The sequence below is a fragment of the Meleagris gallopavo genome, chromosome 16 (assembly GCF_905368555.1).
Source record: "Meleagris gallopavo chromosome 16, MGAL_WU_HG_1.1, whole genome shotgun sequence".
Lineage (NCBI taxonomy): Eukaryota > Metazoa > Chordata > Aves > Galliformes > Phasianidae > Meleagris > Meleagris gallopavo.
Genome location: NC_139419.1, coordinates 8,848,275 through 8,872,455, shown reverse-complemented (window position 1 = coordinate 8,872,455; position 24,181 = coordinate 8,848,275). Strand labels below are relative to the sequence as shown.

General features: G+C 41.5%; 2 protein-coding genes and 1 long non-coding RNA gene across 8 annotated transcripts in view; 2 read left to right on the top strand and 1 right to left on the bottom strand.

Moving 5' to 3' along the window:
* The window catches only part of LOC104913375 (uncharacterized), a 38,479-nt gene extending 34,533 nt beyond the window's left edge, over nt 1-3,946 (top strand). Inside the window, exons 5-6 of the long non-coding RNA XR_004161490.2 lie at nt 1,195-1,332; nt 1,670-3,946. This is a non-coding gene — a long non-coding RNA (uncharacterized LOC104913375). The remainder of the gene's footprint in view (nt 1-1,194; nt 1,333-1,669) is intronic.
* A 749-nt stretch (nt 3,947-4,695) lies between these two features.
* Nucleotides 4,696-17,576, top strand: RMI2 (RecQ mediated genome instability 2). 5 transcript variants are annotated; one of them, XR_014886808.1, is made up of 6 exons: nt 4,696-5,122; nt 5,210-5,384; nt 7,026-7,098; nt 8,962-9,028; nt 11,501-11,676; nt 14,965-17,576. XR_014886808.1 is itself a non-coding variant. In XM_085237613.1 (2 exons), exons 1-2 carry the CDS (start codon nt 4,858-4,860, stop codon nt 5,356-5,358), a joined length of 414 nt encoding a protein of 137 aa, XP_085093739.1. In that variant the 5' UTR covers nt 4,696-4,857; the 3' UTR covers nt 5,359-7,014. The 5 variants fall into 5 exon arrangements, 1 of the variants encoding a protein (XP_085093739.1); XR_014886807.1 differs by having other exon boundaries at nt 11,501-11,698; XR_014886806.1 differs by lacking the exon at nt 14,965-17,576 and adding an exon at nt 13,002-13,245.
* The window catches only part of CYTH3 (cytohesin 3), a 50,512-nt gene continuing 39,973 nt past the window's right edge, over nt 13,643-24,181 (bottom strand). Inside the window, exons 10-13 of one of the 2 annotated variants that reach the window (XM_085237595.1) lie at nt 18,487-18,563; nt 18,319-18,390; nt 18,031-18,185; nt 13,643-17,081 (exon numbers count right to left, since the gene is read on the bottom strand). In XM_085237595.1, the coding sequence (XP_085093721.1) occupies nt 17,009-17,081; nt 18,031-18,185; nt 18,319-18,390; nt 18,487-18,563 (377 nt within the window). In that variant the 3' untranslated portion in view covers nt 13,643-17,008. Of the gene's footprint in view, nt 17,082-18,030; nt 18,186-18,318; nt 18,391-18,486; nt 18,566-24,181 lie in introns of both variants that reach the window. The other variant, XM_085237596.1, reaches the window with a different exon arrangement.

The following is a 24,181-nucleotide window of genomic DNA, read 5'->3' as shown; positions in this document are numbered from 1 at the left end:
ATAAAGCAGGGTCTCAGTCAAAGCATAGGTTAAAACAGGAGAACAAATTCTCCTTCTGCTTAAACATTTATGTAAACAATGAAAGTGAAAACATCTAATCTACATGAGAGGTCTGTTTGCTAGTAATTGCTGTATTGTGTTTTAAAAGAAGCAAGATACAAGTATAGCCAAAATAGAGAGATACATACATGAAAAGAAACCAGTCTGCACCTTTCACTTTCACCCTGCACATTTCTCGTAAACGACTCTGTAACTGGTAAGAAAGCCTGCACGATCTGATGAACTTTGCCTTGCAAATCCTGGGCTGTCTGCTGTGTTCTTCTGAAGTGTCTACTGCCTGAGTTTCATACCAGCTCAAGCTGTAGCAGCGCTGCAGTTCTTCAGATGTTCCTCAACAATATTTGTAATTATTTGGATATAAATACTTGATGTTTGAACTCCAAAGGTGCAAGTAAAAACATACATCTTCATGCCTGCTCTGCAGTCACTTCATGCTATGTGACATTTCCAGATACTATTTATATGAGCTGATGTTTCTTGTTTGGCTCTTAAAATATTGACAGTTTCTATTTGGAGTAAACAAGCACTGTCAGATTTTGCAACATAATTCACTATTGCAAGTGTGGTTTTGTGGGCTCCTCAGGTATTGAAAATAATCCTGATTTTGCCTTTGTCATCTATTGCTGCTTTTCGTGACAGGCTGAAAGCTTGCTAATTTACTGGATTTAATATATTTGAATTCCTGAACAATCATCTTCTGATTTCTCATCGTCTTTGAGTTTCAAGTCCCAGTTTTGTTATTTAGTTTAGAAGGCTGCTAGACAACAAGCTGCCTTTAGCTCCGTAGAAAACCAGTGCAGACATGCTGCATGGAGATGCTCTGATCTCAGAGCAAAATATGCTTATTTTAAGGAAAGTCACCATGTTCGGTTACTTAGATAATAACTCCATGATTAAAAACAAAAACAGTTTCATTCATACTCCAAGATGGGGATACAGCTACAAAATATTGGCTAAAAGACATAGAATAGTGAGGGATATTCACTTTTTCTACAAATTTTCAGTGACTAGAAAGCATGTAATACGCAGCCAAGCTTGGCTGTGTGAGCTGGGATATTGTAAAGTCACACTAATGTATGCTCCATACATTTCCTGTAACATCACAGCCTAACTGGCCTGTATGTATTTTTCTAGTATTAGCCATATACTATTTGAAGATTCTGGAAATAAAATGCTGCTCTTCTGGTTGCTTTTCTTTGGGAAGATGATTCTGTTCTCACTCTCTATGGCTGGCGGTAATGGCAGAATATTTAGAGGACTGCAGCTGTCAAGGTAGGACATTGTGATCAGTATTCACCTACGGTGCTAATGGGCTCTCCAGTCTTGTAAAGCTTCTCCTAAAGATCCAGTATTTTTATGAAGTGCAGTGAAGTCAGAAAGTCTGAACCACTGAGGTCTCCCTAGAACTGGCTTCCCTTCAGTCTGTACTAATACCTAACACAATGGATGCCAGGCATTTCCTGTTTTAAAAAGTTATTTTTATGTTAATGCAATAGTTTAAATAAGCCCATCTGGAAGCCAGCTTTACAGATTATTTCTAAGGTGGCGAGAAGTACTTGTCAATAGTGTGATTAAGATTAATTCTTTCTTTGTTCTTTAACCATGTCAGGATCCTTTTCCACAGAACATGGATGTGTTTCAGTTACTGACCAGAGCATTTATAGCATGGAAAGGCACAAAGAGGTGACGCCCACTTCTGCAGAACATGACAGGAGTTCTCTAAACATTTCCTCTAAGAATTCTTTGTAACTGAAATGAGTCAGCTAAACTGGAGAACTTTGCACTGTTTTCATTGCCATTGGGCAACACATGGTGACAGGAACTGGTTAAGTCTGCACGATGGCAAAAGCAATTAAAGTATTTCTCATGGCTGGCTGTATGAGCTAAGGTTTCTACCCTCTCTGCAGAGGTGCTTAAGCCAAATACTCTTCCCCTCTGCCATACACAAGATGCAATCCTCCACCGACTCCAATAAGAATAAGCACACGTGTAGCACCTGTACTAGGTTCTCCATAAAGAGCACAGGAGGGCACATTACTAAGGCTTTACTTGATAGCACTTGCCACAAAAGTTATTTCATTTTTACCTTGGAGTGACTTCCATACAGTTTTTGCAGGACATCGATATGGGAGAGCCCAGACTGTTGTTGCTATTAGCAGTGTTTTGATGACAGCTCATGAATGAAGGCTCTCATTGCCTTGTCCAAGTCACCCCTGAAGTGCTGCTTACTCAGAGCTACCTGCTAACTACAGTTTGGCAGCTGGAGCCTTCCTGTGTCAGCAAATGACTTGCCTGTCTCCAGATCATTTGAAATCAGTGGTGAAACATACTTTAGCATCTGTATGACAGACCAGTCATACCCAAAGCATAAAATACATGCAGCAGGAGTTCAAGTTAGGGAGGGAAATATCTCTGATTATCAGCAGGTTAATTCCAACTCATTTATCCATTAAAGTCATTAACTTAAGTTCAGTGATGATGAGATAGCCTAAAAAAGCCCTGAATGATGAGGGTGTTTTCTCCAGGCTTCACAGAGCAGTGTGTCAGCATATCCACTCTGCACCTTTATGTGGCACAAAACAAACACCAGAAAGCCACAGAATGTTATAATCCTGGGATTGTCTTATATAGCTTTGTGTGCAGTATAAGAAAATAAGCATCAGCTTGGGCAGATCTCTTAAAGGTGAAGCTTGACTGCTCCTTGTCTGTGCTAGAAGTCTTGTTAGGGACTTCTCAGTAGTAGGAAAGAGACACTGAGAAAATGAAAGAAACTTTTCTGTAGACATTAATCAGTGGACTAGAACAGAGCTCTTCAAAACTTTTTCAGGTAGGATGGGAGACTCTAAAATATCAGAGACCTGACACCTGCTGTATTGTGGACTATCTTATCTATGTGTAGTCTGACCTTTTTCTTACTCATGCTGTGCCAGCACCTCTCTCTCATGTGCACTTCAGCGTGAGGAGTAATGTCCTTGAAGACTACTTCTTTAGGAAGCACATGTTGTAGCAGCTGCCAGAAGACTGAATCCTTTCTAACCCACACAAACCAAAACTCTGTCTCATCCTGCACACCCTCAGAATATGCAATCAAATTTAATCCAGTGTAACTTACAGACTGCCGCCACCAACTCAGAGCCTTTTCCAGCAGCGTGATGAGCTTCCTCCACTGCCACTGAGTGTGATTGCTGTGGGATCACCTCCAGAAAACACAGCCTGCTTAGACAACAGGTGTTCTTCCTGCAGCTCAGAATATGTCTCTGTGCTGAGCCAGCTCTTCGTAGGAACTTTGCACACAGTGCTGTGTAACTGCTTTTTACTGAAAGGAACGGATTTTCTGGTTTTGGAAAACAAATCCATTACTCGGTGTACCTTGGCAGTACTTCTGCCCTTCTTAGAACAGTTTCTCTAAGGAAAATCTTTTAAAAGGGACCTCATAGTCTCTCTGACTTATTACACTCCTGTAGGGGTCTTGTCTTCATCCGTAAAATTAATGGCTTAATAAGCATTAGATCCTCCTATTATATGGTAGCAAATAGGAATACAATACTTTTATCAATATTTGGCACAATTATTTTTTTTTATGTGAAACTAAAATATTGATGCTGTCAAGTGACTGTAGCTTAGGGGCATAAATTACAAACGTTCTTCTCCAGCGAGCCCAGCTCAAATTCTGCATTCATATACAGTAACCATCTAATGTCTTTCTGTTCCTGTAAGCCATATGATTTGATTGCCAGATTACATGATTCTGTATTGAAATGGCTGTACTCGGACGGCAGTGTTTTTATTGTTATTACTAAGATTATCTTTTGTTCTTACTGTAAATGGTAACAAAACAATAACTGCTTCCTTACACTATAAAAGGAATAAAGACCCACTTACAGAATGTCTCCAAACAGAAAACGTCCCTAGAGAAAAGACATTTGGAATAAATAATTCATGGAACAGTGGGAGAGTAGGGGAAAAAAAAGGTATTTGCTGTATTCTGGTACTTCAAACTGGATGTTTTAAACAGAGGCTGTTTTAATGGAGAGCAAGATGTGCTTTAAGGAAGAACAGCTGTAGGGAAGTCAGTTCTCTCTGCATTTGTACCCACACTGCATGTTTTGTCAGTAGCACAGAACTCTCCAAACTCAGGGAACAGTCCCCCAGATCTGCCCCATTCTTTTGCTTTTCTTTGGTTTATTTCCTCCCGTTAGCGTCGTTCTCGGCTTGCTTTCTAAATGAGACCTCAACCCGCCCACCCAAAGGAAACCACAGCAGCTCAGGATTTCACACCGAAGCCAAGCAGCCCCGCCCGCCTGTCGTATCAGCAGAGGGATGGAATTGAAGGCTCGCGGCGTTCGGCTGCCCGTGTGATGCTCTGTGCATCACATCACAAAGCCAAGGGCATCCTAAAGGCAGCCCGGAGAAAATCAGCGTGCGAAAACACCTTTTAAAAGCGCTTCAGTGAGGTTACAAACAGCAGAAAACAGCCTTTCTCCATTCAAGCGCCCAAGCCGGCATTTACACGAGCGATTTGTTTGCTGCCGTTTCATTTCTCGGCACTGAGGGGAGTCGAGGTGCGGATGGAACCCGAACGCGGGAAGCCATCCGCCCCAGCAGCGGCTCTGCATAGGGCAGCACGGCACGTCACGTGACGTGACGCAACGCTCCCGCGCCGCCATTTGCACCAGAGCCGCGCACGCAGCCGCAATGTTGCTTTCCGGCGGCGCGGCGCTTTTTCCTGCCCTTTCTCTCCCTTAGAGGCCGCGCGCTGCGGTCCACCTTTCGTCCCTCGTCGCTTCGGGCGGCGCCATGGCGGGGGAGGCGCCGTGCCCGCCGCTGAAGGTGCTGGCCGCGCAGCTGCGGGGCGCGGTGCCCGGCGCCGGCGGGACGTGGCGGCTGGGCCGGGCGGAGGCGGGCCGGGCGCCGCTATGCCTGCGGGCCGTGTGGATGCAGGGCACCGTGCTGCAGGTGGAGCGCGGCGGCGGCGGCTCGGCACGGCTGCGGGACGGCAGCGGCCCCTTCACGGTGCTGGGGGTGGAGGACGTGCCCCGCGGGCGGCCGTGCCTCGGCGCAGGTACCGCTTCCGCGGGCGCCTCGGCTCTCCTCTCGCTCATAAAATGAAGACGCGAGAGTTAGCTGAATTTATTCCGTGTTCTTTTAGGGAAGTACGTGATGGTGATGGGAGTGGTGCGGTCCTGCAGCCCCGAGCCGGTGCTCCGAGCTATAAAGATGACGGATCTTTCCGAAAACCCGGTGCACAAGAAGATGTGGAGCCTGGAGGTGGAGGAGCTGCACAGAGTCATCCCCTGAACCCTCTTGCCTAGAAGATTTGCAGTGTAATTTGTTTCTATTTGTTTTTATGTGGAGCATTGAGCCGTTCTCAGTGCTCACGGTTTTGGACCTGTTACCTGTGGCGTGTATAGGAGGGAGAAGTCAGAAGCTCAGAGTTTGCTTCTTTCCTTCTGAAATTAAGCACTATCTTTTAAACAGATCTTTAAGAGAGATCTTTACAGACTAAGGGCTGGATTTTGGAGGGATGTGATTCCATCCTTGAGTTTAGTATTCCAGACATATCAATGCTGGGTGCAGTTGTATAATGGAAGTCCCGTGTTCTGAGGCTTTGCTGATGGAGATGCCAAAACGTGTATACAGGATTTTGACAAAATTTTATACTTTGGTTTAATGGTGAGGAGTAGTCTCTTGTGGAATACTGTGGTCATTAAAAAAAAAAAAAAAAAAAAAAAAAAAATCCGTGTGGTCAAGTACTGGCTGGCAACCTTTTTCTTTTGTCCAGTGATAGATGCTTTTCCATCTCAATGCTTCTCAGGTCAGAAGCCTGAAAGTCGTTATAAGTGAGCTCCTCTTTTGCTTTCTAACTGAGCAGTAAAATCCTGGAAGCAGGAGCAAAAACCCTGTATCAAAGTGCTTGATCTCACTAAAAACACATACAGATGCTAGTTCCAGCTCCCTGGGAAGCTTTCCATATTTCATCATTATGAAGTTATAAATGTTGCTTGGCAGTTGATCAGAGAGAGATCCACCTCTTAACTGAAAAAGTGCTTCAAGAAGATTTGCATTGACATTAGTAGACACAGTAACTTCAGGCTTTGAAGCCAAGACAGGATGTTTTTCTAACAGTTCACCTTAGAAGTGCTTTCTTGGGAACTCAAAGCAAAAGAGGCTGAATGTTGAACTTCTTCAGAAGGGACTTGTGGTGATTGCTGTGATTTCAGCTGAGTTTGCTTGCAGGCGGAGGGAAAGCTGTGCTGGCTGCTGCAGGGTGTTTTTGTGAGGGAGCTGTTTGGTGCTGCAGAGCCTTGTTGAGTACTGTGAATTTTCCCTTTTTCGCATCTCGTGTCTCAAGTTGAGCAGTAAATTGGGGGTTTGTGCAGGAAGTTCACACTGCATTAGCGGCCATAACTGAAACAAATCTGAGCTTGCCTGAATGCTGGGGAACTCACCTGGCCAAAATGTGAGGCCGTGTGCTTTTTGAATTTTCTCAGCCTGGGATAAATTCTCAAAACATCAACTTTGCTACCAAGTTTTGGGGCATAAGAATTTGTGCTCTGTGCAGAAATATCCGTGAACTTGTACAGCTGGAGATGCTAAAGGTGTGTTGTAGGTAGCAAGTAGGTTGCTCTGAAAGTAATGCCTCCTATTTATTTCCATGGAAACTACAACAGAGCATAACAACACTTTCCAAAAGAGCAAATTCTCAGCTACAAAACACTGTTCTTCAATATTGTCACCACCATCAGTCAGTTCGCTTGGCTGAGCTGATGGAGATGCTCCTCATTTTGTGGTGTGACAGCTGTGCATACCCATGTGAGCCCAGCTGCTTGTTTGGTCTCTGTGAACAACTGTAGGAGCCATTTCAACTCCATTCTAACTCTGTATAGCAGTACAACTTTATTCTATAACTAATCAATAAAAATGTTAATAAATATTTAACTTCATTTAACCTCATTTTGATGCAGGAATACATTTCATGGTTTGGTTACTGACTTCTGAGAAGGGATTCTAAAGACACGCAGGGAGAATATGAAACTGGTAAGCAGATACGAAGAAGAGTTTTTCTCTGCTGACAATATCTATGTTGATAAGGGAAAAATCAACCAGTATAAAAACAAGACAATGATAAATGTTTTCTTTTCTGTGTGTTTTCTTTTGTTTTGTTTTTAAGGTTGTTTTATTTCTATCTTAGACCTCCTGTGGGCTGAGGCACTTCCCTGGTAAGAGGTCAGTTTCTCCAGAATGCATTGAACAGCTTGCTAGCAGTTCTGGAGAAAAAGTCAGTAACATCCCTGCATGAGTTCAAATCTGATGTGCTGCTTTCACAAAGAGGTTCTTACCTCAGCTGGAAAAGATTTGTCATCTTTTAAATGTATTCATGCTTTTGAAGAAGCAACTTTGTTACTGACAAGGATTTTTTTTTTAATATTTTTAGGTAGCTGATATTGTCCTGTCTGGTACCTTCTGATAGATTTTAATTTCCTGTTGTTGTACTGATGACTGCAGCCTCAGGTGGTTCTGTGAGAAAAGCTGTTATTTTATACTAAGTGTGCTTCAGTATCTTCATCATCAGAACCCTAACTCATTAGCACTTACTGCTTTCCCTACTATTGCTATGCAGATAGCTGTTTTATTTTGAATGCTAGGAAGGTTCTTCCATCCTCAGGCTGGTATTTACTGTTCAGGAAAGTCTCACACTGAAATGGAGATAAAATCCAGTTAAGTTTTGGTAAGTACTTAAAAGGTTGGAAATTAACAAGTAACACGTAATGCAGTCTGTTCTTACAGTGAGCTGTGGGGAATCTTTTAATGGAAAAATAGGATCAGATTTATTTATGTAGTTATCAAAAAGCTGTGTAAAACATATTGCAGCATCTTTGGTTACAAATTTGTCTTAAATACAGCAAACTGAACTAAAGATGTAAGGTTCTTCATGTCAAATTCACGTTTGGGAGGAAAAGAAGAGCATTATTACTCAAGTTTAGAGGATCTGAATAAGAACTGTTAAGACTATTGATGAAGCACCTTTGACAGGGAGGAATTTTTAGAAAGATACTCTAGATATCACTGAGTGAGATTCTCTTGTTCTCATGCTCTTAGGTGACTGTTATGAACTGTGGCTAACCCAGCCCTTAAATCTCATTCACAGTGTCCAACCTAACTCTTCCTTTTTGTAGTTTGGTCTCTTATACTTCCTTCTCTTTAGTGTGTTTACGTATTTGAAGACTCAACTCATGTCTTCTCTCTGCTTTTCAATGCTTTCCCTGCAGAGACCTCATTTGGTCCACGACTTAGAAATGTGTCCAAAAATGATGCATAAAATAAGCTGAATAGAGAATTATTTCTCCTCTTGAATATGTTTGTGCATCTCAGTTTTAGTAGCATTTTGTTACTGGTAACTGAGCCTGTAATCCCCAGCAGTTGCAGTGGGAAAATGTAAAGCAGAGCACTGGCTGGCTTCAGCCTTCTGGCTGCCCAGCCGCTCCACATCTGTTTGACACAGCAGCAACTGGATGCTCAACATTCAGGTTTCAACAAAATTTGGCTCTGCATTTCATATTCTTATGTTGATAAGTTCATGTAAACTATTAGCTTTAAAACCACTTTCTGCCTGTAAGATACTGCCCAGATTGAAATGTCCCAGCCATCTCTATTTGCACCCTGGGTAAATGCAGTAAGTGAGGCAGATAATGCCACCTGGTGTTCATTAGCACACATGGGAGTGCATGTGTGTATACTGAGTGCTTGTTTTCTGGGTAACATTTGCCATTATATAACAATCTGTAGTCCATAAATAGTGTTGTTCAAAGAAGGTACTGTGTGCAGAATATCCAGTGGGGACTGTTTTGTTTTGTGTTGTTTTTAAAAGCATTACTGTCCCTTTCATCTTTGTGTTTTTAGGGAGATTCCTACAAGCAACTATCCAGGTGAATTAAAATTCCTACAGTAGTGATCTTGAAATTCTAAGGTAAGTGTAAAGATGATAGCAATATTTTCTTTTACTGAAATTATCTATGGCTGTGAGTCCAGGTGCAGTACTCAGAGGAAAAGAAGTTGGAACAAAATAGTATCTGAGAAGTGTAACTCCTGAGGAAGTTCCTTGATATACTACTACTTCCTTCTACAAAGTAGGAGGAAATAAGCCTTCAAGAGAGTATGGATCAGGTTATACTGTGCTTCTGGGCAGGCAGCAGAAAGGATAAATCACATGGAAAGTGAGCAAGAAGTAATCCAGGAGTAGGATTTTACTCATTTCATATTCAGACTTACTTATTTTCTTATGTGATCTTGAATGAGATAAGGAAGTACTGGAAGAAATGCAGTCAGAGTATTCAGAATGAAAAGAACTGAAACTCACTGTTGAGGAAGAATTTCCACAGGGACAGAACTTAGGTTGCACAAATAAACAAAAGTTGCTGCTAAACTGGTGGCATCCCTGGGGTTACTTGATCTGCATCAGGCATGGGAGCACTGTTAGCACAAAGGGAGCTGTGTTGGTGTGCAGGGTACAACCACACGTCTCTTCTGAGACTGGCATTGCACTGGAGGTGAATTGAAGAGGAAATTTAGGGATTTGTGTCCCCCTCTTCTGCCTTCTCCCACCACGTCTCCCTCGTTACGTTCACAAACCTTATTCTCTTCTTGATTTTGAGGCTTTTATTTGTATTTTTTTTTTAATCATAAGTAGCACATTGAAGAGTGCTGCAAAGTCATGTCATAACTTGGCAGATCTCAGGGAGCCTCACTCATATCTCTGATGATACAACGCCTGTTGTGTTTTGGTTTTTTTCCCTATCTGAGTTGTTGTTCTAATTAACGATAAAGTTGTCAGCAGTGAAATTCTGTGTTGAAGGTGGGACATTTGAATGCTCAGCCCTCTGGTGGGGACAGTTAGACCTAAAACTTCAAAGCAGTTCCTAAGATGAGAATGTGCTTCTTAAATAACTCTGTAGGGACTTTACCCTTAGCTGTAATTGGACGTAGCTTCGGTTTCTTCTGCATGAGAGTGCATTTGCTTACCTGTGAAAATGAGATTTGTGTAATTGTTTTAGTCAGTGTAGTGTGAATTCTTCAGATCTACTATGTGAAGTTGTTGGAGAAAAATGTGGACTGCTCTGAATAACATCAGTTTCTCAATACTGTGAAGTACCTTATGCTCTTCATAAGCAAGACGTGTTTCTGTCTCATAAATGTTAAGTGATAAACAACAGTTTCCTTTTTCTGTGGATTTTTATTGCTTGTTACAGGATTCTGCTGGGTTGGTGGCTGCTGGCACAGCAAATGCTTGGCTTATCTTAACTTTGTTCTATGTGACAGACAAGAATTGTGCATTATTAGATGTGGGAATAGGGTGGAAAGAGGAAGTGATGGGAGTATTTATCTCTGTTCTCATAAGTTAAACAGCAAGAAGGCTTTACAAACAAACAAACAAAAAAACCCAAAAAAACAATTGAGGGTCCCTGTAACTGCAGATGTTTTTGAACAATGAGATGTGAAGGGCTTTTGTGGCACTTTGTCCAGATAAGGTTCCAATTAAAAACTGCTGATCCAAATGTTAGCAAAACCACTCAGGAACAGCATTTCCTGCGATTACTTCTGGTTTGTTCTGATCCAACATTTTTTTAGGATTCAGTATAAAATTAGCAACTTCATTTTTTTTTTTTTTAATCATTAATTTCCTTATATGGCATCTCAGTGTTTAGAAGGCCTTTAAGCAAACATAAACTGACTTTAATATATCTGTTTTTTTTAAGGTGTTAAAAAGATGGTATCAGTATCAGTGAAAAGATTTGCAGCTTTTGCAGGTATAAAAATTATTCAGGTATCATAGAATGGCTTTGTTGGAAGGGACCTTGAGGGTCATCAAGTTCCAAAGACCTGCCTCATGCAGGACCACCAGCCTCCCCATTTAATGCTAGACCAGGCTGCCCAGGGCCCCATCCAACCTGGCCTTGAACACCTCCAGGGACGGGGCATCCACAGCCTCTCTGGGCAGCTCTTCCAGCACCTCACCACTCGCTTGGTAACGAGCTTCCCTGAACAGATACGTCAACAGTCCTTGGCCAGGATGCATACCTACTTCTGTATATCAGGAAATGGTAAACATTAATATGTGTGGAGACTATAGTTACTTTCCTGTCACTTACATTTTTCTTCCTTCCAAGTTTTTTCTTTCTGTCCTAGGAGAATGGTATTAATTGTATAATTCAGTTCTGTCTTACCTGAAATTCATGATGGCATGTATTAGCTTCCATAATTATCCTTAACTTGCTGCACTGTATAAATCGCTGTGTATTTGTTATCTGCAGCTGGTTAATTTAGAAAAGAGGAGAGATTATAGTGGTGTGCTACTGTATTAAAAGGCATAGTCAGTGTAGGGAGACTGCTGTGCAGGTTGTAGCCTTGGTTAAATCCTTCATGTCTGTGTTCTGTTCTGTAGCAAGAAGGTTGTACATCATTCTTGAGGACCTCCTCCTAAAAATGAGGAACAAAGAACCAGGAAAAGAAAACAATCCAGGAAAAAAGTGAGCATGAACCAGAACAGAAATGGAGGAAGACTGAAGAGGGAAAAAAGTAGAAAACCTAAGAAAGCCAAAAAGAAAAAGAAGCCTGAAGGTACACATCAAATGTGTGACAAGTAAGCAAGGGGTTCCAGCATCATCAGCAATTTTTCCTAATTCTTTTCTGAGTGTTTCTCATGTCGTCTCTTTCATTGTTTCTAACTTAGCTATAGAATGTGATCTGCCTGGGGGTTGTGTCATTGGGTTGATGAAGTGAGGATAGGAAAGATATTGGTGATCTGTGTTAGGACAGAGATTGGGTCCACATTGTTAGAATCACATCTGCTCGCTGTTCTTGATGAGGTTATGGCAATTTTATTCAGTTGCACACATTCCAGAAACAGACATTGTTACTGAAATAGTTTCTGAATGAAGTGTGATTATCAAAGAACATGTTTGTGTTCTCAGATATGGACAACCAGAAGTTTTAATCTAAAAATACAATTTGGGAAGGAAGCTGATTGTTCACAAGTTCTTGTGTAAACTTGGATAGTGTATGTATCCCTTTCCTCAGAAAAAATTAAGGACTGGACTGAGGACTTAAAAATATCACTGCCCTAAATACAGTTTTTTCACGATACTCATGACAGAAGCATCCTGATTTAAGCATCTCTGCTGTAGCCGATAAAACAGGAACAGCATACATCTGCTCTAACACTGTGAGTTTTGTGGCCAGCAGATGGCGAACTCTTGGTTTTTCAAAACCAGGTAGAAGTGCAGCAGGAAAGTGGAAGTCTTGCATCTCACGGCAGCACCAGGGCATTCAGATAATTGGGCTATGCCAGTGAAAGAGATGTCCCTTGAGAAATTTGACAGTGGTACCCCACAAGCAGGGCAAGAGGGCTGTGTAAAGCAATTGCATTTTGTTGAGGAAGTTTAGTTGGTATTTCTTCATTAGTTCCTTCTTGTGGTGGTCAGTCTTTTAGAGGAAGGGGGAGAGGGGAAAGAGGGATCTCTTAAGCAGGATTGTCTGTGATTTGAGGAAAATCCAGATTGGTGGGAGGAGCACTTCATTTCTTTCACTTCTACGTGTTCTCTCTAGCAAGTTTCTAAAAGCTTCTGCTTTTGTGGCTATTGGTCAGTTTGACCACAAGATCATTCATAAAACAAGTATGTTGTCCACACCTTCACGTTTGTCTGCCCTTTGCTGTTAAAGCAGGTAGTTTTGTCCTCCTGTTCTCTACTGTGAGTTAGCATAGCACTGAAATACAGGCGTGTTTATTGTGAGGCTCTTGGAAGCCTTCTCAGTCAGCTCGGTCCCGGATCACAGGTCGAGCTGTGTGCAGCTTTGTGATTTCTCTGTGGTGACCTAAAACTGCTGAACCAGTTGCGTGTTGAATCTCAGAACAGGGGATGACAGTGCTTCCCTTTTCCTTTCAGATGCAAGCTACCGATCAAAACCATCTACTCACTATAAAGAGAGCCAACAAAGACAAGACTTGCTGTACTAAAAAAGCTCTACATCAAATCCAGGCTTTAACCACTGAAATCAACCACTCAGTGTTATCAAAATCAGCATCCTCGTTATTCTTTTCTTTAATCAGTAATTCCCCTTCATGGCATTGCAGGGTTTTTAGGTCTTCAAACAAATGTAATCTTAATTGATTAAAGAAGTAAAAATTAATGGCCACTTTGATCTCTCAGATCCCCCTCCTTCTGCAGCAGCCAGGCATTTGTCAGCTCTCCTTAGCACTTTCCCTTTGGACAGCCACTGGTCTTGTGTGCAACACAGGAACTTCACTGGCTGTGCTTGTGAGGTGAGCATAGCAGAGCTCCTCTGGGAAGTTCCCAGTCTGACTCTGGACTCACCTCCCACTGGACTGCAGCTGTTCAACAGGAATGACTGCTCTTACTGCAGATGAGCAGGGAACTTAACTACAGTTCATCTGACTAAGTTGTCTGCTTTGTTAAGAAGGGTGCTTACAGGAGCAATTATCATCTATGCTATAAAATTGACTCAATGTCTACACAAAATGTCTAGCAAATCTGACCTCTGCTAAATGAGGAGCTCTACAATAGCATATAGTTTCACGCTTTATTTTTGAGAATGTCCAGGTTTAAGCAAAAGGTCTTAATGATAAATGACAACATTAATATTGCAGTGGATTTACACAGAACATTACATTTTTAACAGTGATTGATACAGAGTATTTGTCATGCAAATCACTTGTGTACACCAAGTAATGCTTATATCAATACATATCTGTACAGCATTTACATTTTATATTTAAACTCTAACTAGAAACATTTTCCAAGAAAATATAGAAAAGAAACTGGTAAGCCACAAGTCTTCATTTGTAGCATTTGGTCTACAACAGACCTAGCTTTTCCAGCAAGCATATCTACATAGATATGTAATAAACTTTAAAAAATATGTATTGTTTTTATATATGAAGCATTATAAATGCTGCTTCGTTTATAAAGGTTGTTTTGTACCGGTTCAAGATGTTAAGCAATGTAGAGCTTACTTTGTCAGAATATTGTAAAATTTAAGTCAGTCCAGCTGAGCTTAAGTATTATGTACAGTTCTCTCCCCAGACTGCACTGGCACCGTGCTGAAGTTAATGGCCAGAAGGTTTGGATATTCAGAGAAGCCATCTGTGGGGCAGAAGCAGTAGTGGCTCTTGCTGCCTCCTGTGGTTTCAAAAGGCAATGGTAAAACAAAGAGCTGAACAATTACACAGCTTTCAGTGCAACAGGAAGGGAGAAGGCTGTTATTCCCAGGGGACTTTTCCTCAGCCAAATGGTAACAGATATTGCTTTAGGCCACAGGGCAGCTCACTGTGGTAGCTACACCTGGACTTGAAGCCTAATTGGGAAGGGAAAGGTTGAGAGATTTTTCTTTACCCTCATAGATAGTACCTGAACTTGGCCAAAATTTTCACAAGTCACTTTGTTTTACTGGCCTCGTGACCAGTGGAAATTCTGGGCCGGTTTCACTCTGTGTTAATACTGTTACAAAAAAAACAACCACCATTTAAAATCAAATACCATTACAAACAAGAAAGACATTCCATTAGCTTTGGTAAATTAAATAGCTATATTGAGCACCGCAAGTAGCTGTTTTAGATGTCACATTTCAATGCAACAAAATAATATATTTCCTGCTATAATATCCTCAGATAGCTGTTACTGTAAATAATTACTTGTGCAGGATATAAGAACTTCCAGCTAAGTACAGCAAATGAACTCTCAAGGCATTTCCTTCATGCTTATCAGCAAACTTCCTCATCTGGTTAAATAAATACACTTTCTTGCAGATGATATCTCAGAAGATAAGAATCAATTTTTAAAAAAGTGCTTCATGGCTTATAAATGTTTTGGTAATCTCATATTTCTCCAGGAATAGACTTTGCTGTGTTTTACCTTTGCACTCCTGTGACAAACGTCATCCAGAGCTGCAGCTGGGGAGTGCATGGCTTCAAAGGAGAACGTGAAGTCGCTCAGCAGAAGACTCAAGTTGTTACATTAGCAGCTGCTTCGCAGACATAGCATCTACAACTTCATTTGTTTCCATAGAGGTTAAATGGCTTCCATTAAACAAGAAGATATCCCACAGCGATACTTACTAATAGTAAGTGTTGGGATTCTACCTCCTTTGGCTGACTTTTGCTTCTCACTCAGACGTGAGCATTCATCCAAGCAGCCTGCAATTCCACATGCTCTGGGAAAGGGTGACCCCAGTCTGTTTCAGCCTTATTCTGAAGCATGCCATAAAGCAAAACAGTCACAGGCTGAAACCCTGTACAAAGCAATGCAAATCTGTAAGACAGCAACCACAAATCAGACAGCACTTTAAAGGTAAGGTGAGATTTGAAAAAGATAACTTAGTGTCTTTTTGACAGTGCAGCAGAATTCCCTGTCGTGTATCCAAGAAGCAAAACTGCTTTGGGATCACGCTGGCTCACCCAGGCACCCATTGGCACAGCAGACATGGCTCAGGGTCGACAAGACAGGAAAAATAAAAGTACTGCTAGAAGTAGTAGGATCCAAAGAAGTACTTCCTGCCCTCACTTTGCAATGAGGGGCTTCACCTCAAGAATGTTACGTGCACTGCCAACAGGAAAGTGTTAGGACAGAATGTGCCTCAGCACGAGACCACTGACCAGCTTCCATAAGTTACAAGAAAGGGCACAGGGGCTGACTGCAGTGGGGAACTGACAGTCAGGTTGTGTTCTTTAGGTAAGAAGAGGAATAGCTACTCCTGTTTTCAACTTCAGCTACTGAAGTACAAGTCTAAAAAAAAATATCTTTTAAGAATGTAATGAAAATATTTAAATTTTCTGTATGTTCGAAGTTTGTTATCAAGCAAAGGAATGAATCAGTGCTGCCTGCTCACCTACCTAGGGCTATATCTTAAAGAAAGATTACACTTTCCTGGTTTTTCTCCCTTTAAAAACATTAAGTGCACGTGAAATTATTATTTCAGGCTGTTTTCACATGCAAAGCCTGAACCCTTGCAATTCATGCAAGTTCTGTCACCTTATTCCTTTAATACTAATAGTGTTAATTAAACTACAATATATCTAAAACATAGGAAGGATGTTACTACATAAAGAGCAGATTAAACCAGACATTAACTCTCACCACTTATTGTGTGAGCAGACTGGAAAGAGTTTTTGCCTTCTGGCAAATACCAAACCACATCTATGCACAGTGTCATGGCTGCAGACAGGCCTTTGCTGGTGGGACCTGTCTGTGTTTCAGTGCATTCACTCCAACCCTTTGGCACAACTGGTTAATGATGTAGCTGCCCGTCTGACAATGAGCTGCACTTCCAAAGAAGAAAAGCTATTTCTAGAAGGTAGAGCACGTGCTCTAAATGAAAGCTTCATTCACTGCAAGACATAAAACTTGAAAACTTACTGAGATTGTGGGTTTCCTGCCTACAGAAAAGGTAAGTGCTAGGCTGCCCTCTACTCCAGTTTTTAGTGTTGCATTTAACTAAGATAAAAGTACTTAAAACACTTTTCCCATTATGGGCACTGAACTCAAGAAACAGGTATAGGATATTTTACCATTCTTTCCCTCCCAGTCCACGCCAACTATAGTTATAACTAACACAAGTGGAAACAAAGCTTCCATGTCGTCAGTTGAATTAAGTTCCAAGAAAATGATCCTCTGGGATTTGAGGTTTAATTCAGATTATATGCCAATAGCTACTCTGAAAGGTCTTGCTGAGATTTTATGTCATAGTAAAGTATGTGTGTATATATGTCTATATACATACACACGTTATATATATATAATTCTATATATATATATATATATATATTTAAAAAAAAATGTACAGTTACTGTCTTCCTTTAGTTTGCCCAAGGTTTACATTACACTCCATTATAGCCCATGTAGAAGTGGATGCAGGTATACATGCTACCCATCAAGTCCTATTTCTTGTTTGCAATTCTTCGTTTCCTTGTCGCCAGCATGTCGTAAAAGGGATCCCTGCTGATGCTTGCTCTAGAAGAAACAACACAAATTGCCAGTTTGGTTAACAGTTCTCTGCTTTTGAAAACTGAAACTATTTTGTTCTCTCTTCCCTTTGGATGACTCCACACTTCTAATAAGATAACGGATTGCTGACCTACAATCACAGAACAGCTCACGTTGGAAGGGATCCACCAGGACCACTGAGTCCAACTCTCAGCTCCTCCCGGGACGATCCAAAATCCAAACCCTATGTTTGGGTGCGGTGTCCAAACACTTCGAGAGCTCTGGCAGCATGGGGCTGTGAACACCACCCTGGTCAGCCTGGTCCATGCCCACCACCTTCTGGTGCAGCACCTTCCCCTGACTCCCATCCAAGCCTCCCCTGACAGCTCCATGCCATTCACTGGGCCCTGTCACTGTGCCCAGGGAGCAAAGCTCAGTGCTGCCCTCCGCTCCCAGTGAGGAGCTGTAGTTCCTCTGACCATCAGAAGTATTTGTTTATAAAAAGGTGGTGTTTAACTATCATTTGTTAAAGAGTTCATACTTCCATCTTGAACAGAACTTGAACATAATTTATTCCTTTATGTTTGGGTCTGCTATATAAACCTTACAAGATGAATTCAGATTATGAAAGTTCTGAGCCACTCTGTGAACAAGCTCAAGATTGCTGTCATCAAACAGAGTAAGAACAGAATAAAATCAGGGTTAAGGATGGTTCACGAAAGGCTTTAAGTTTGCTTAAAATATTCAATTTCTTTAAAAAAGAAAAAAAACATTTTCCTCATTTGAGTTAGGACCTGCTATATCCTTAGGACCTGACAGCCTGACCCATCCACACCAAAGATCTTGACCTTAATCCCAGAGCATATTGCCAAATCAGAATTCTTTAAACAAGTTAAAATGCAAGTTCTCTTCGTATCTTATTCAGAAAAGGAGCTTACACTTCATTTCTGAAAGATATTTAAAACTCTAAACTCACTTGATAGACTTAATCCACTCTTCTTTTTCTTCTGGGGTGGGAGCAGATATCCTATACACTACATGGTTGCCTTCCACCACTCTGCCATCAGCTTCGGTTTTACAGGCTTTAATCACTTGGCCTTTATGACTGGGGTTATAGAGCTCAAAGCAGTTCTGGAGGGTAGGAATGGAAACATATGTTAAAAACAAAGCAAAACAAACAACCGAGAAACAAATTCATTTACTACAATCTCAGTTCCAAATGGTTTACTTATTCATTAAAGAAATGATAATGAGGATATCTTACTGGTTTCCTAGGGTCTTCAACTTCTCTTATGCTAAGATTTTCTAATGGAATAATCCCTCTAGGTTCTTTGTCCTAAAAAAAAAAAAAAAAAAAAAAAAGGAAAATATTGCATTATTATTCCTTGCCATATCCAGTTTATAAAGGAAGCTCACAGCAGTATATACTCACAGTTGTGTATTCAAAGTAATACAGGCAGTTATCAGTCAAAATGAACCACCTTCGTTTCCACGTTTTTACTCTTCCCCCTATAACCAAAAGGCATTGATAAGTTAAACACATCACTGTCAAGGCTTCAGCAAGGGATAAGAAGAAAGCAATTTAGTTTTGTTTGTTTTTCCAATATATATTTTAATCACTTAATTGCAAATGGATCAAGCACAGATAAGCTGAGGTTAGAAACATATTTCTGTAACTATTGTACAAAGATCCAGGTCCTGAGTCAGCATTAACTATGGTGCACAAAAGCATTATGGCATAAGGCTGTAAACTCTCAGATTTCACCAAACCCAAGGGCTCAGCAGAGCCCTGATGCTACTGCTGTACAGCTCTCAGAAATGCAGAGCCAGTGCTGCTATGGAAAAGCAGCAAAGCCAGGAACTGGGCTCCAACCACATGGCCAGCCCTGCCCACAGCCTGTCTTTTCACAAGGATGGGGGTCTCATCAGTAAAATTAAGGACATTTTATCACCTTCCTTGCACTTGTGACTTCACACGTGATTATGAACCTCCCTCTAGTTCTGTATTTAGCATCAAATGTGTTAAGTCCTTATAAACACTGCTGCTTCCAAGCAGAACAAATCTGATGTGTCAGCAACAAGGAGCAAATGCAGAAATCCTACACCAAAGTGCTACTTGTACTCATTTTCAATAGTTTATTGTTCTCTTAATGGGGAGACATGCCACTGAGTACATCTGACAGAAGGCACAGCTCCTGCTCCAGAAATGCCACTGTTTCCCCACATCAGCAGCAGCTGCTGCACTGCTCACTCTTACACCTGCTGATGTCACGCTGCATGGATTGGCTCCTTTCAGAAACACACATTACTGTCTCAGTCCTTTCATCCCTTGTTCTGCAGTTTGCTACCTAAGAACTCCTCCATTATTCCATAAATGAAATTTTCAAGAATCATTTCCAGGGAAGAGCATAAAGAACTCCCATGTTACAAATATACAAGCCGAGTTCCACCATAGTTAAACGACTTCAGGACTGCGGCACCACCTGTGCATCATCCATTCAGCAATGAGTCACTCATTATTCCAACTGTCTCCAAATAATTGGTTTTCCTACTGAACACCCTTGCATAAAATAGTTCTGTGAATACACACAAGGTTCCCAATTTACTTAAAGTCCTAAACAAATTTAAGAAACAATTTTTTATCCATCTGCTCTTCTTCAGATAGTGGGAATTTTGTTGATACGATCTGGATTTCTGTTAAAGAAGTTCTAGGGATCTCGTTTTGTTTTAAATCCATAGACAAGTATTTGCAGTGCAGACCAAGTCCTGTTGCATGCCGTACCTTCCTTTCAGTCGGTTTTATGACCTGTAGGATAATGCAGTGCAAACACACTGCAGCATTCAGAGACTCAAATTTTATGCTTCCACTACACGCACACACATCTCAAGAAAAAATTAATCCGCAAGCAGGTGTGGTGAAATAAGAGAAGGCAAAATAGTGCAAGATGCAAAAGCCATGACAGAATGGATGGTTGAGTGAACTGGAGACAGTGAGGGAAGAACTGGTGGCATTTTAGTACAACCACTGTGACAGGTCTTTAAATAAGGCACTGCAGAAACATTCAAACTGGCACCTAAGTCACCACAGAAATTCCCATCACTTGACTGAGAGCTGGTTCAAGTAGCACCAGGTATTCGGTCTAGGAACAGAAAGCCAACAAACCACACCCTGATTCACTTCTGGCTCGATGAAAAAACAGCAGCCAAGTCAAGCTGACTGCCAGGGCAGTCCTTCCTTTCACTCTACCACCACGTTTTTCATACAGTCCAAGGGTCACTGCTCTGTTAACTGCTGCTCCCATCCCCCTCAGCCGGCCAGGTTCTGCAGCTCAGTTGAGTGCCATAACAAGAGCACAGGTGCCTTTTCCACCAAGCCATGAGTTACTCTTCCAGAAAAAAGGCATCAAAGCAGGACTTTTTTCTTCCAAAGTGAGCAACCGTTCTCAAATATAAGCCTATACCCCCACCCCAATACTTAGTTGCAGCTGTCCAGCAGCACAGAAACTCTTTAATAAACTTGAAAGGCAATCTGATCTGCACTCATCATGGTTGCAGGCATCCCCATACAACGTGCATTTAATATGCCTTTACTGTGGGCTGAAAGCAGGAAGCTGGTTGATAAGGCTGTACTGACCACAAACACAGCGTACAAGATTAACGTGTAAGAGCTACTGATAACAAAATGTTATTCTTCTTGGCCAAGATTGCTGCAGGCTCACAAAACACCACCACAGGGCTTAGCACTGTGCTCCCTGTCTTATTCCAGTTGCCAGCCTTTTAAAGATTAAAGCTAAAAAGGCCTCATTTATCAGAAGAGGACCAAGCAAATCAGTGTATGAATCCATAAAGCTTTACAGAAATGGGCAGATGCAGAGCATGTACTTCTCAAAGATCCAGTTGATAAATTAAAATGCAAAGACATCTTAAGTAACAAAATAAAGCAGCATATCATCTCGTTGGCAGAATTCTAAGGGAACTACAGGTAAAGGCCACAACAAGGCCAAACACAGACAAAGAGGGATACAGATCTTCTTTATCTATATAACCCAACACAGGAATATTTTTTTTTCCAGCTCTGAGTGACATATGAACAGCACAGCAAGGTACAAGAAATAAAACCCACACTCAGGAAGGGCCTCAGCTTCCTGACTGCTGCTCCCCTGCCGGATTTGAGAAAAGCAGAGCCATCCTCCCAAGGACAGAAGCACTGCAACAAACACCACAGGCACAGCAGGCAGGGAGGCACCAGGATGAGCAACCACCTCTTGCAGGCTGCCTGATGGGCAGCCAAAGTTCACATCTTGTGTCAGGCTGGAGTCACTTCCTGTCCTGTTCAGAAGAGCAACGTCACAGCTTTCCCTTCCCTAGAGGAAATCACACACACCAAGCTGCTTGCCAGCTGAAGCCATTTCAGACATGGAAATGCCCTCCCTGTTGTCCCTTGTCCTATTGCTGGGCAATACCAAAAAGAATCTGTCCCCATCCATGTGACACCCATCCTCCAGACATGTTGGTAAGATCCCCTGTTGGTCTTCTCCAAGCTGAACAGCCCCAGGTGTCTCAGCCTTTCCTCATAAAGGAGATGCTCCAGGACTCTCATCATCTTTGTGGCCCTCCACAGGGCTCTCTCCAGTAGTTCACAACGCAGGCTTATTAAAACCACTGACAGAAAAGCAACTGGCTGAGTCTAGCTAGCTAAAACCAGAGGTGCTGCCCAGCAGCCCAGTTTGGTGCTTGAAGTTGCATTGAGCCACGGCTGAACTGAATTCAGAGCCAGAAGCTTCACAAAAGCAAGCATTTTTAAAACACAGCTTTCTAAAGCACAAAGCCAGGCTACAGAGCTAGGAACGTCTTTAGGAGAAGCAAACTGTACGACATATGAAAGATTGACAACATCTATTTCCTGCCCAAAGAATAATCAACATGGTGAGCTGCAATACTAAATAGAAAGGCACAGGAGCCAAATGGGAAGAGACACTGTAAGAAATACAAAATAAGGTCTTGAGAGACTCTGGGTTTAAGGGCTCATCTTCATCCTGGTTTTATATATTAAAAAAACTCTTAAGCAAATATTAATACAATGGAGCACTTAAACTCACAGCCTGGAATACAATCTCCACCAATTTCAGAATAACTGTTTCCTAACAGAAAAGATTGCAGATGGTCTGTAGCAATGCAGACAGTGTGGATCAAGGCAGCATTCCCTCATTGATTAAACCTCCTAGCAAGCAGGAAACTCAAGTGAGAGAAAACAAAGAAGAAGAAAAAATACATATATAGCACTGTTTATTTCTGGTCAGTGCACGTAACCTAGCAAAGTGCATTTGTGTGCACCCTATTCAGATAACCTGCTGTTGTGAGGCCGGGCTGCAGCCTACAGTCCCATACACTTAAACATGGGTTTCTACATGTGCTGCCTCTCATCACACCATGCTCAAAGCCAGAGCCAGAGATCACTGCTCCAGAAGTACCTGGCAGCTCTCAGCCAGTCTTTTTCATCCTGTTTCTTTGTTTCTTTTCATTTATTTATGTAGATCTCTCATATGTGTTTTATTGACAACTTCTTCCATGGTGTATGTCTGGTACTCCTCTACACACACCGCACTCTGCTTATACTGTGTGTGCATAAACTTATGAGTAGTATGGATATAAACTGCAGTTTTCATAATATATAGACAATTTATTCCCCAACCTCCAGAACATGCATTTTTTTTCTACTTTATCTTAAAAGCTTTTTAGCTGAGTCAGCTATTGCCTCATACTATAACATGGAGAAAACCTGCAAAGTCATCTTTGAAACTGTAGCAGCTCAGCCACTGCATGCCAAAATGAGCAAGAAATCAGCTCTGCTCTTTTTTGTAGTTAGACAAAGTGGAACCTCTATAGCGGAGAGGTCAAAACCAGACATTGCAGAGCACATGAACAATTTACAAACAGTTTCTCATGTGTCCTTCCAGCAGTAGCACAACCACTGGTTTCCAAACATCAGCAGAGAGGGCCCACATCTCTCCCTTGCTCAACTTTCACCAAATTGAGCTCCATGAGCACACAGCCCACCTCTCACCCCAAGCATGGATCCCTTTTCACACTTCAGTCACCATTCTCCAAGTGTGATGTGCCCTCTTCTTTAACAAGCAGTTCAAGTGGCCAAACACTGGCTCCAATGGAGTGTGTCACTAATGGCTTTGTATAAAAGAGATCTATTGCATTGGAAAGAAAGCAAGTGAAAAAAACAAATTTCACTGCCTTATAGAGGAGAAAAGTCCCTGAGCACAAGTAAAGCTGATGGGATTCGTTTGTTTAACTGAGGCTGTAACACACTGCAGTGCCAGAGGACTGCAAATCACCAAAGGTTCCAGCGACCCTAAGCTTCACACTAATTTAAGACTGTATTTGGCTTGCTCAATAGGATGTTTACAAAAGAAAATACGCAGGAAGAAGAACAGCTTTGATGTATGTGTAGTTCCAATACAATCAAGTTTTTCCAAAATTCTAACGTACAGATGTACAAGTAACAAAATCGCTCTGGATCTTCTTTGTAAGAGTACAAAATGTTTTTCTCTCGGTCAAACTTGTTCTTCTAGTTATATTCTTCAGTGAATGCAGAAAAAGTCGTCTCTATTTTTCTGCTTTATGTTCAAACACCTTCCTTTGCAGAAGACACCTGCACATGAGCTAGACACTCATGCCAGCCTTTGTGGACAGAATACCTCTGATGATACTGTTAGTGACACCGAGAGAAAAAGCAAAATGCTACAATAAATTTAAGAAAGAAATAACTAAGAAAACTAAAAGAAAACAACAACAAAAAATAAACAACAGAGGAGGGAGGAGGAAGAAAATAAAAGAATGAGCAACTGAACAAGAGGGCACTGGAAAGCAATCAGATACGTACCTCCTAATGCAGAATAAGCAGAGACAGCCAGTCACAGAACAGAAAGGTGATAGGTCATAGGCCATAAGGAAAACAAGAAGGCACATTTAAACCACTCATTAAAAAATCATAGCCAAAACCAAACCAAGAGAAACTCACAAATAATATGGAAAAATAAAGACACACAAAAATAACTCTTTGACAAGAAATCCTATTTTTGCACACAGAAAACTGAGTTGAAATTTCACATGAG

Excerpts from the sequence above, each read along its gene's own strand:
- RMI2 (XM_085237613.1), top strand. The coding sequence starts at position 4,858 with ATGGCGGGGGAGGCGCCGTGCCCGCCGCTGAAGGTGCTGGCCGCGCAG. Across the intron at positions 5,123-5,209 it reads GCGGCCGTGCCTCGGCGCAG|GGAAGTACGTGATGGTGATG; the intron begins GTACCGCTTCCG and ends GTGTTCTTTTAG.